Source organism: Dromiciops gliroides, chromosome 2 (assembly GCF_019393635.1).
Source record: "Dromiciops gliroides isolate mDroGli1 chromosome 2, mDroGli1.pri, whole genome shotgun sequence".
NCBI lineage: Eukaryota > Metazoa > Chordata > Mammalia > Microbiotheria > Microbiotheriidae > Dromiciops > Dromiciops gliroides.
This window is the reverse complement of record NC_057862.1, coordinates 50213754-50225451: the sequence shown is the minus strand read 5'-3', so window position 1 is coordinate 50225451 and position 11698 is coordinate 50213754. Positions and strand designations below refer to the sequence as shown.

General features: G+C 50.2%; 1 protein-coding gene across 1 annotated transcript in view; it reads left to right on the top strand.

Moving 5' to 3' along the window:
• Nucleotides 1-1186: 1186 nt before the first annotated feature.
• Nucleotides 1187-11698, top strand: part of CSPG4 (chondroitin sulfate proteoglycan 4) — a 93255-nt gene continuing 82743 nt past the window's right edge. Inside the window, 1 exon segment of the mRNA XM_043985858.1 lies at nt 1187-1318. Coding sequence (XP_043841793.1) covers nt 1210-1318 — 109 coding nt within the window. The 5' untranslated portion in view covers nt 1187-1209.

The window sequence follows — 11698 nt, the reverse complement described above, 5'->3', positions numbered from 1 at the left end:
ATGTAAGGGGAGGCAGGAGCAAAAGGGGGATCAGAATAGGCTTTGTGTAAAATAAGGCTTTGACCCGAGAGAATTGGGGGGGGGGGCACAGGCACAGAGAAAAGGAGTAAATGAATTCCAGGTATGAGGGACAACCGGTGCCAAGGTGGTAGATGGAACGTGATTTCTGAGGAACAGTAAGAAAGCCAGATTGGCTGGATCACAACGTCCCTGAAGAGGGTCAGTGTGTGAAAAGGAGGGTTGTGTCCAGATTGGGAGAGGCACAAGCTCGCTCTCTCTCTCTCTCTCTCTCTCTCTCTCTCTCTCTCTCTCTCTCTCTCTCACACACACACACACACACACACACACACACACACACACACACTCACACACTAACACCCATACATTGGCCAGCACACTCAGACAGGAGCCCACGTCCACGTTCAAGGCCAGGTTCATGAACAGACTCGGGTTTTAGCTCTTGGTGTATATAACCAGACTGTTGCAGAGAACACAGTGTGCGCACACACTGCCCAGGTCCAGGTAGGGGCTGCTTGACTGGAGGCAGCGGACTGGACAAGCCCATCCTTTTGGCTGGCCTCAAGTGACCCAGGCCCTGGACCTGGATTATAGAGTCCCAGACCATTCCTTCCCCCATTCCAGACCTCACCTGGGAGAAGGGATCCCAAAGATCTTTAGATACCTCTTGGGTGGGTGGGTGGGTGAGAGAGAATCAGAGTATGCCCAACAGAAATTTTCTAACTGTAATCCATGGTTAACGGGAACTCTGCCCAGACTCCAGACCTCAAGCCCCAAATACCCTCAGGAAACAAACTGATTGGGAGGGTGATGATGTTGGGGGTAGGGGTAACCTGTAAGAGTCCTTTCCCCATGAATCCCTGCCGAGTCTGGCTTCTGCCAGGAAAGAGGGAAAAACTTTCTCAGCTCCAAGTGCCAAGCCCTCATCTCCCAGGGGAAGAGAAACCTGACCATGGAGTCAAGCTCTACACTGGCCCTTTAAGAAGGGTTGGTGAGGGAGGGGGAGACCCAGCCTGAAATCTGAGAGTGCTTGTTTGAACCCAGTCTGCCTAGCGGGCTGCTGGCCCCTCCCCCTCGCTCCGAGCGCTATTAAATATAGTGGTGGCCAGGAGGGATCCCACTCCACTTCTTGCCTCTCCTGAGCTCTCTCTGGGAAATGCCCCGAGCACTGATCTGAGAAGCCCAGCAAAGATGCTTCAGGTCCCGAGCCCACCCCAGCCATGGCCTCGGAGGGGGCCGCTGCTCCCGCTGCTCCTCTCTCTGGTCCTGTGCGCGCCACTGCCCAGCCCTGTTTCTGGAGGTAAGTCTTGGCTGCTCCCCTCCGTGGTCCCACTAAAACTAGCGCCGTTATTGAGGGGAAAGGGCAGGGGGGAGGGGGAAGTCGAGGCTGCGGGGACCAAAGGGAGGCACTGGGCCAGGATAAGGAGAAGCTGGGCAAAGAGTCCATGTTGGGGCACATCTCCCCGATTCACAAACACCTTGCTCCCTGGACCCCAGGTCCCAAGCCAAAGTGGGCATGCCCACGATGGGCATGGTTCTCAGGTGGGTGATTACACCCCCTCACTCCAAAGCCCAGTCTTGTATAGTGGAAGATCTAGACTTGGAGGGCACCCTCTTAGGGTCCCACCTTGAGGAGTGAGGCACAGGGAGAACTGTCTGAGGCTTGTCAGGTGCTGGAATCCATGGAGGGTGGGCTGGGCAGGGTGCCCTTGGGACCAGCCCCAACCCCAGGGCTCTGGGCCAGGACCACCAGGCAGGAATTGCAGTCTGCACAGCTCTTCTCCTGTCAGGGCATCCACCACCACCCCTACCCCCCACCTCTACCCCACCCAAGCCGAGCCCTGCCCCACCCCCAGCCATGTGGAGTTTAGAAACGGGACTGCCAAGCCCCAGAACCCAACAGATGTCGCACATTGCTCTCTCGTATTGACAGGCTGGGTCCCAGCCCGCACTGAGGTCAGCTGGTTTATGAATGATCCTCCTTGGGCCCTAGGACAAGGGTCTGAATGGCGGTTTCTCTGGGGGCAAGTTTCGTGCACTGCCAGGGATGAAATGAGTTAAGTCTGCCTCTTCCTAGGACCTTGGTACTGAGCGCTGGATTATCCAGGCTGCGGATTATCCAGGTTGTAGTTTGTTCAGGGTGTGGTTTGTCCAGCTTGTGGCTTGTCCAGGCTGAGGACTGTCCAGCCTGTGGGTTATTCAGACTTAGAGTGAATCATAGCTGGAAGAGACCTTGGTGGCCATCGGGTCCAGCTCCCTCATTTTACAGGAAAGGAAACTGAGGCACGGAATGTTGAAGTGCCCACAGTCAGTGTACAGTACATTCAGGCTGTGATTTAGCCAGGCTGTGGTTTCTCCCAGCTTTGGGACCGTTTCCAGGGGTTTCTCCCAGCTTTGGGACAGTTTCCAGTTCTAACTTCCCCCCTCCCTGCTTCCTACCCCAGAGCTTGTCCTCTGGCCTCTCTACTCTAAGGTTGGGTTAAGGGGAACTGAGGAAGCAGACTCTGAACCCCAGCTCTTTCACTTCGTTTGTGTCATGGGCCCTTTCAGCAGTGTGGTGAATGAAGCTTATTCTCAGTTGTAAATGCATAAAATGAAAGCAGAGGAGTATAAAAGAAACCAATTATGAAGTTATTAAAATATTTTTTAAAAAAATAAGTTCCCAGACCCTTGCAAGTCTAAGGGAATTGTGAATTTACTGGAAAGATTTGGAAAAGGATGGTAATGGGCTGAGTACCAACATTCAGATTATCCAGGGCCCCCTCCCTCCCAATCCACGGATCCTGGGGAATGACTGCCCCTCCCCAAGAGCGTGGCCTGGGACTGGTGAATGGGTATAGAGCCCATCGGACCCAATGCCCAGGTGGTACACAGGACTCCCTGCAGGGACTAGACGGGGTGGGGGGGTAGGGGTAGGGGGTGACGGTACTTCAGAGAGGATGTGGGCTGGGTGCTTCCACCTTTCAGGCTCTGAGTTTACTGGCTCAGTAGGTGGCTGATCCTGGAAAGGTCGCCTCAGCAGTGTCAGCAGCAGCCTAGCCTGACCGTTGTCCCCAGCCACAGGAACACACTTCTCTTGACCCCAGCCCCCCCCCCCCCCCCCCCCCCGCCATTCTTGTGCTTTCCCCCATCTCCCAAGCCCCACTCCGCTTATTCCGTGTGTCTGTGTGTCTGGCTGTCTGCCTCCCACTGTCTCTCTCTCTCTCTACTTCCCTTTCTTTCTGTCTTTGCCTCCCTCTCCTCCACTATCTCTGTCTCCTTCTATCTCTTTCTGCCTCTGCCTTTGTCCCTCTGTCTGAATTCCACCTTCTCTGGCTCTTCTACTGCCTCTTAGCCTTTGTATCTCCATCAGCATCAGTCTCCTCCACTGCCTCTGCCTATTGCTACCTTAGTGTCCTTCCTCACTGGCCGCCTACCTCCCTCCCCCAACATGCCTTACTTAGGAAAGCCTCCCCAAAGCAGGAAGACCACCCATCCAGCAACACACTGGGTGGTTCTCGCTTGCTAGTGCCCTCAGGCAGGACCCTGGGCTCCTCACCCACAAACCCACATACCATCGAGGACTCACCTTGGAGGGTGCTGGCCAGCCAGCCCTACTCAGAGATCTACCCCCGCTCCCAAGCTCCCACCCTCCCACCCTCCGACGGTGCCTTCTGTAATTCTCCATCCCTGGTGGGAGCTGTGTGCAGAAAGAGATGAGGCCTGGGGCAGCTAGGTGGTGCAGTAGATAAGGCACCCGCCCTGGATTCAGGAGAACCTGAGTTCGAATCCAGCCTCAGACCCTTGACACTTACTAGCTGTGTGACCCTGGGCAAGTCACTTAACCCTCATTGCCTCACCAAAAAAAAGAAAAGAAAAGAAAAGAAAGAGATGGGGCCACAGCCACCTCAGACCACAGGAATGCCCAGGGTGCCAGTGACCCTGCCAGCCTCACCCTCAGAGTCCAGCTCTGGAGGCTCCCACCCATCGCAGTGTGATTCAGTAGGCTCTGGGAAGACTCTCTTGACCCCCAAAATCTCTCCTCATTCCACCCTCCTAGCTTCATTTCTTTGTGGCAGCATGGCCTTGCCCACTCAGGTAAAACAGTGGTCCACATCCCCACTACCACCACTCAAGTGTGATACCTGAGTACCAATGAGTTTTCTATCCAGGCTAGATCTGATGGGTGGAGTTGGGGGCATGCTTGGATGAAGGACCTCCGACAGACCAGAAGGTACCAGCCCTGGGCAGGGAAAGAGTCCGAAAACAATGCCCCTCCCACAAGGCCTGGGGGTAGAAAGAACCACACCCTTTTGCCCACTAATCAGATGGGGAAGCCTCAGCCCCCTGAGAGCTTGTGGGGAGAGGGGAGAAGCATCATGAGTTTCCTCCAGGGGAAGTGAGTCAGGGTAGGATACCCCATGAGTCAGGGGTAGGAGAGCCTTGGGCTCCTGTCACAGGGCTTGGGCCCCATTAAGGAACCCCATGCTTGTCTCAGAAAATCAGATAGGGCCAAGTGCAAACAGGGTGCCAGGTCCTGAAAAGAGCAGCTCCAAATTGGGAGGAGTTTCAAAAGATCACTTCCCCCAGGCCCCCGGTCTCTAGCTAAATAGAAAAGTAAGAACAGGAGGATGGACAAGGGAGAGGCTGAAACTCTACAGTCTCCCTCTTTTCAGTTCTGGTATTGGATCCATCCATCCATCTGAAAGTCCTTCTTCCTATCTGACCATAATGTCTCCTGCTTTGGTTTAGACTCATTTGCTCTTATCAAAATACAATTTTAAGTTTGTTGATAACATTTTGTTTTTACATCACCTATATTACCCAAGATATCCCTCCCTCCTCCCTACCCCAGAGAATAATCCATTATAACAAAGAGGAAGGAAGGAAGGAAGGAAGGAAGGAAGGAAGGAAGGAAGGAAGGAAGGAAGGAAGGAAGGAAGGAAGGAAGGAAGGAAGGAAGGAAGAAAGGAAGGAAGGAAGGAAGGAAGGAAGGAAGGAAGGAAGGAAGGAAAGAAGGAAAAGGAGAAAATGAAGGAAAGAGAGGGAGGAAGGAAGGAAGGAAGGAAGGAAGGAAGGAAGGAAGGAAGGAAGGAAGGAAGGAAGGAAGGAAGGAAGGAAGGAAGGAAAGAAGGAAAAGGAGAAAATGAAGGAAAGAGAGGGAGGAAGGAAGGAAGGAGGGAGGGAGAGAGGGTTGGAGGAAGGAGAGAGGGAGGGAGAGAGAAAGAAAGAAAGAAAGAAAGAAAGAAAGAAAGAAAGAAAGAAAGAAAGAAAGAAAGAGCAGTTCAGTAAAACTAGCCAGAAAAAGTCTGACATTATTTGTAGTTTTCCACACCCATAGTCCCTCACCTCCGCGCACATGCGCGCGCTCGCGCGCGCGCACACACACACACACACACACAGTTTTTAGGCTCATTTTCAATCACTATTTTATTGAGCATCTGTCTGGTATTCCATCTCTACTTCCCTCTCGTTCTGACTCTGCCTCTCCTCCACAGTCTCTGTCACTATCTCTGTGTCTGTCTTTGTCCAGCTCGGTCTGTATTCACCTTCTCTGTCTCTTCTGACATAACCCAGCACCCCATCTGCTGGGATCCCAGGATTTCAAACCAACCACAGCCTGATTCTGCCCTATCCTTCTATATCTCTCTCCTTTCCCTCCATTCCACGGAGGAATTGGGAAAACATTATCCTGCAGTGCCCTATCAGCCTTGGTCCTCCACATCCTTTACTTTCTGCCCCTCTAATTGAAGGGTGGAGCCACAAACTCTAAAGCCTCCATTTAAAGAGGGAGCTGAGCTCAGAACAGCTCATCTCTCACCTGGTTACCCTGCTCTGGGATATCTCTGGCTTCTCCACTGAGCCCCCTGGTTGGTACCCTCCCTCACCCCACCTTTTTGGGGGTTTTGCGGGGTAATGGGGGTTAAGTGACTTGCCCAGGGCCACACAGCTAGTGTCAAGTATCTGAGGCCAGATTTGAACTCAGGTCCTCCTGAATCCAGGGCTGGTGCCACCTAGCTGCCCCCCTCACCCCACTTTTCAGCTTCCTTTTGTATGTTGTCTTCTCCCATTCGATTGTAAGCTCCTTGAGGGTAAGGAACATCTATTGTATCTGTATTGGCTGCTTAATGCATGTTTATTGGCTAATGTTATTGACATGGCCCATGTAGCTGATCCTCAATCCGCTCCTGGCTCAATGTGTCCCTCTATACCTACAATTCATTCCCTCTTGATATTTGAGGTCAGAATGCTTCTCCTTCTTCAAGGCTTAGCTTAGGCCTTAGTCCCTTCATAAAGCCTTCCCCATTCCTCCCCCAACTGAACGGGTGCTCACTTCTCTTCCAGTTTGCCTGGAGGGCTTTCTCTGGTTTTCTCCTTTACCTTTTGGGTCATACTGCTCTGTTAGCATATAGTATACATCTATACATATGCAGACCCATATAAAAGTCCCAATGGGAGTCATTGAGTTGTTCTTGTCTTCCCATCCTATGTACACAGTAGTTATTTAATAAATGCTTGCCAAATTGTTCAATCAACAAAGATTTATTAAGTGTTTACCATGGGCCAGGCACTGTGATGGGCCATTGTTATGAGCCATTCTCTACCATTGAATTTATAACAAAGTCGGGAGGCAAAACTCCAATGAGGAAAGCCCAAGGCGGTGTAGACCAAAAATTGAAAGATCTAAATACTAGGAGTTAGGAGGAGGAAGGGATCATCACTGTAGGCTGAGGGTAGTCAGGTATGGCTTGCTAAAAGAGGACCTTACACACACACACACACACACACACACACACACACACACACACACACTGAACAAAATGTACCGGGCTTCCAGGGGCGGCTAGGTGGCACAGTAGATAAAGCACCGGCCCTGGATTCAGGAGTTCCTGAGTTCAAATCCGGCCTCAGACACTTGACACTTACTAGCTGTGTGACCTTGGGCAAGTCACTTAACCCCCATTGCCCCACCAAAAAAAAAAAAAAATGTACTGGGCTTCCACCAGATACAAGTCAGTAGCAAAGTAGCAAAGTCAGTCCTCAGCCTCTGGACTCTAACTAGGGCCAGCTGGGCAGAACTTTGGCCCAGGGTATCAGAATTTGGAGTACTTGGACTTCAGCAGGTAGAAACCCCTAGGAAGCTGCCATGCAGTGACTGTCTTTGTAGCCATGCCCCAAGATGAGCTCCTCTCTGCGCCCTTCCCTGCTTGCTCCCTCAGAGACTGACCAACAAGCATTCCTGAAGTACCCACCATGTTCCAGCCACCATGCTAGGCACTAGGTACAAAGGCAAGGTGGCATGGTGGAAAAAGGAATGGACTTGGAGTCAGAGGTCCTGGGTTCAAATCTCACCTGCACCATTCACTACCTGTATGATGGTGGGCAATTCACATCACGTCCCTCCCTAACTAAGCTTTGGTTTCTTCATCTGTAAAATGAGAGGGTTGGGCTGGCTGGCGGCTGGCCCCATCTTGGCTCTAAATCGCCCAGGCGTTCTGGGGTCTCTCTTTCCTCCCAAAGAGTTTCTTCCACACTGGCCCTAGTGGTCAGTGATCTCACATCCCCCTCCAGATCCTCCCCTTTCCCCAGCTGAATTTCTCTCTCATCATCGATTTTGGGGTACCTTTCTTGCTCCTTGCCCCAGGATCTGGGGACCAGCATTGCTAGTTTGGGTTTGACACTCTCCAGCCTAGAATCTCCGGGCTTGATGCCTCAGCTGAAGTGTCACTGCTTCCCCTTCTCCCATCTCCCTGGGATGAAGGTCTCCCAAGCCACTGTGCCTTGGGTAGAAAATGTGGACAGAGGGGACAGCTAGTTGGTGCAGTGGATAAAGCACGGGCCTTGGATTCAGGAGGACCTGAGTTCAAATCCGGGCTCAGACACTTGACACTTACTAGCTGTGTGGCCCTGGGCAAGTCACTTAACCCTCATTGCCCTGCAAAAAAGAAAAAAAAAAAAAAGAAAAGAAAAGAAAATGTGGACAGAGGTCTCAGGACATCCCTTGAGATCTATTTGCCACCTGCTGAGAGGAAAGATAAGAGCGATTCTTAGCACCCTGTCGTGTTAGAATTATATCCAATCTAATGAACTCATTTAATTAATTAATAATCATCATCATAGTTAACTTTTATATAGCACTTATTATATGCCAAGTACTATGCTAGGCACTTTCTAATTATTGCCTTACTTGATCCTCATAACAACTCTGGGAAATAGGCATATTATTATCCCCATTTTATAGAATTAGAAATTGAGAACTAAAAGAATTAATCTATTTGCCCAAAGTCACTTTGTTAAAAGGTTTAAGAAGGGGATTAAGAGGATTTGTGGAGATTCAGAGAGAAAAAATAAAAGGAAGGATCAGTGCAAAGATCAAAGTTTTGAAAACTGTTTGGGGAGGTTGGGGGATGGAAGATTCTGGTTCTCTTTTAGAGCTATCATTAAGGGGGAGGGTTGCATCATGCAGGAGACTGGACCAAATGACCCTCTTAGTCCTAATGAAGATGCAGTCCCTTACCCATAAGAGTCCTACAATCAGGTTGTGGAGACCTAAGAGATACAAAGACCCACAACTTGGCAAGATAGATGGAGCCCCTGTGGAAGAGTCAGGAAACCTGAGTTCAGATCCCACATCTATCACTTATAGCCGTGTGCCTTTGAGCAAGTCATTTCACTTCTCTAAGGCTAAAGGTCCTATCTGTAAAATGGGGTTAATACTGCGCATCATGCTGACCTCAGAAGGATGTTGAGTTGTAAAGACTAGATGAAAGAAGGTGCTTTGGAAACTGCAAAATGCTCTAAGAATGCAAAGGATTCTTCTTCTTCTTCTTCTTCTTCTTCTTCTTCTTCTTCTTCTTCTTCTTCTTCTTCTTCTTCTTCTTCTTCTTCTTCTTCTTCTTCCAGGGCAATGAGGGTTAAGTGACTTGCCCAGGGTCACACAGCTAGTAAGTGTCAGGTTTCTGAGGCCGGATTTGAACTCAGGTCCTCCTGAATCCAGGGCCGGTGCTTTATCCACTGTGCCACCTAGCTGCCCCCAATGCAAAGGATTCTTACTATTTAAAGAGACTAGTACTGGACAGCTAGAGGTACAGACAGTGAGGACCACTGGAGATTACAGGAGGGAGAAATCCCAGAGGCACTGGAGCCTGGGGTGGGGGGAGTAGAAAGAAAAATGGATTTGGACTTGGAAGACCTTTGTTGTTCATTTGTTTCAGTTCTGTCCACTTCTCTGTGATCCCATTTGGGGTTTTCTTGGCAATGATATTGGGGTGGTTTGCCATTTTTTTGCGGGGCAATGGGGGTTAAGTGACTTGCCCAGGGTCACACAGCTACTAAGTGTCAAGTGTCTGAGGCCGGATTTGAACTCAGGTACTCCTGACTCCAGGGTCAGTGCTTTATCCACTGTGCCACCTAGCTGCCCCCTGTGGTTTGCCATTTTTGACAGGCAAGGAACTGCTCTTTGCTAGCCATATAGTCTTTGTTAAATTACTCAACCTCTCTGAGCCTCAGTTTCCTCTCCTGTAAAATGAAGGGTTTGGCTGGGTGAATACAAGGTCTCTTCTAGCTCTAAAGTCATCATAGGGTTAAGATGATGAGGGAAAGCTTCCTGGACCTTGAAGGATGTCTGGGACCTGAAGCAGCAGGAAGGAAAGCAGGAGGTCACGTCAGGCAGCAAAGATGCAGAGGCAGGAATGAACATGGCTTGGGCAGGTGATAATAAGGAGAACAGCCTGGCTGGAGAAGAGGGTGTGTGTGTGTGTGTGTGTGTGTGTGTGTGTGTGTGTGTGTGTGTGTGTGTGTGTGTGTGTGTGTGTGTGTGTGTGTAGGGGCATAGTTGGTCATGAGTCTGGAAAGGTAGGCTGGCATCGGATCTTGGAAGGCTTTGAATAGCTAAGGAATTGGAATTCCACCTTCTTGGACCATCTTCATGCATGCCCTAACCCTATGGGGAGTGGGAAGCCAATGAAGAGTTTTGAGTGGGGAGGTGGTGTTAGGAAGACTAATGTGGCTTCACTATGGAAGATGGGTTGGGAGAGAATCCGGGGACTAGTGACTGGAGGAGGGGAGATATCGGGAAAGATAGAATCTTGGGATTTGTAGCGGGCAGGGGGAGGGGAACCTTAGACACACTCTAGCCCTACTATTTCATATCACAGAGGAGGACAGGGAGTCCCAGAGAAGCTTAGGGATTTATTCAAGATCACACAGCTGTTATCAGAGCTGGGCAAGTTGGCTTGGCTTCTTAAAGGACTTTAGGGTTAACCCCTTCCCCCTGGACCTGTCAGCCTGTGGTTCCACCTCCTGACCTCTTCCTCTCCACAACCATCCCAGATTCTCTGCAGCTGTTGTCCTCCCCGCTCCCCTCCACTCCCCACCCCACCCCACCCGTACCCCAGGGGTCAGAACAAGGCCTCCTTCACTGCTTGGGAGAAGCCTGACTTATAAGGAGCTCTCCAACAGCACCAGCCCACAGGCTCCCCTTCTCCCAAAATGCCCACACACTGGAAATAAGAATAATACCTAGCATTTGTATAGCACTTTATGGTTTGCAAACCCCCTTACAGATATTATCTCATCATACTCTCAAAACGACTCTGATGCTGCTGCTGTTATCTCCATTTTGCAGATGGAGAAACTGAGGCAAGTGGCAATTAGGTGACTTGCCCAGGGTCCCAGCTGAGGCTGGATTTGAATTTAGGTCTTCCCAACTTCAGGTCTAGAGCTCCACCTACCGCATCACCTAGCTGTCTCGAAATGACCTGAACGTGTCATCAAGTCGAACCCCCTGCCTCTGAAGCCCCACTGAAACCTTTCCAGAGCCATCATTCCACTCTGGCTCTGCTCCCTCGCTCCATTTTGCTTTCACAGAATCTGAGGGTTAGAGGGAACCTCAGAGAGCCCACTGAAAGTCATCCTTCGGCTCTTCTTAACTCCTTAACTGTTGAAGCCCCGCAGGCTCATACCCTCGTGTAGAGGAATATAAACAATTTTAACAAGACTATTCAAACTACTAGAGAGCATTGTGTAATGGAAAGAGCACCGGAAATGGAGTAAGAAAACTGAAGTTTTCTTCCTAGCTCTGCTACTTACTAGCCTCAGTTTACCCATCTGTGAAATGAAATGAATGAATTGAAAAAAAAAAGAAATGAATGAATTGGATAAATTGAACTAGATAATCTCTAGGAAGGCTTCTAGCTTCTAAGGTCAATTATTCTGAGAGACACAGACGTCTAAAAGGCTAGAACTGGAAGTCACCACAGAAGCACCTTAAGTTTGTCCAGCTTTCTCATTTTACAGGTGATGCAGTAAGACCCAGAGAGAGAAAGTTACTTCCCCAAGGTCACACAGTTAGTTAGTGACAGAACTGGAATTAGACTCTTGGGCGCCCCGAGGACGAGTCCAGTGCTTTTTCAACACCTCCTGGGCCCCCATCTACATAATGAGGAAGACGGGAGGAAGCTCCCGGTCTGGCTACTATTGCAGAATTTGCCCACTTAGTTAGGCGCCAGCCCAGGATAGTTAGTATAGAAGCATGTAGCAGAGTGAGGTGCTGATTATCTAGGACAGTAGGAGGTCAGAAATGGGGTGGATCTCCATCCTCCAATGTTTGAGAAGGGAAGTGACTGGAGCTAAGGGGGCAGACAAGGGGGTCCTTACCAGCAAGGTGATCCAGCCCTGTCCTACACAGGGGAGAGGGGCA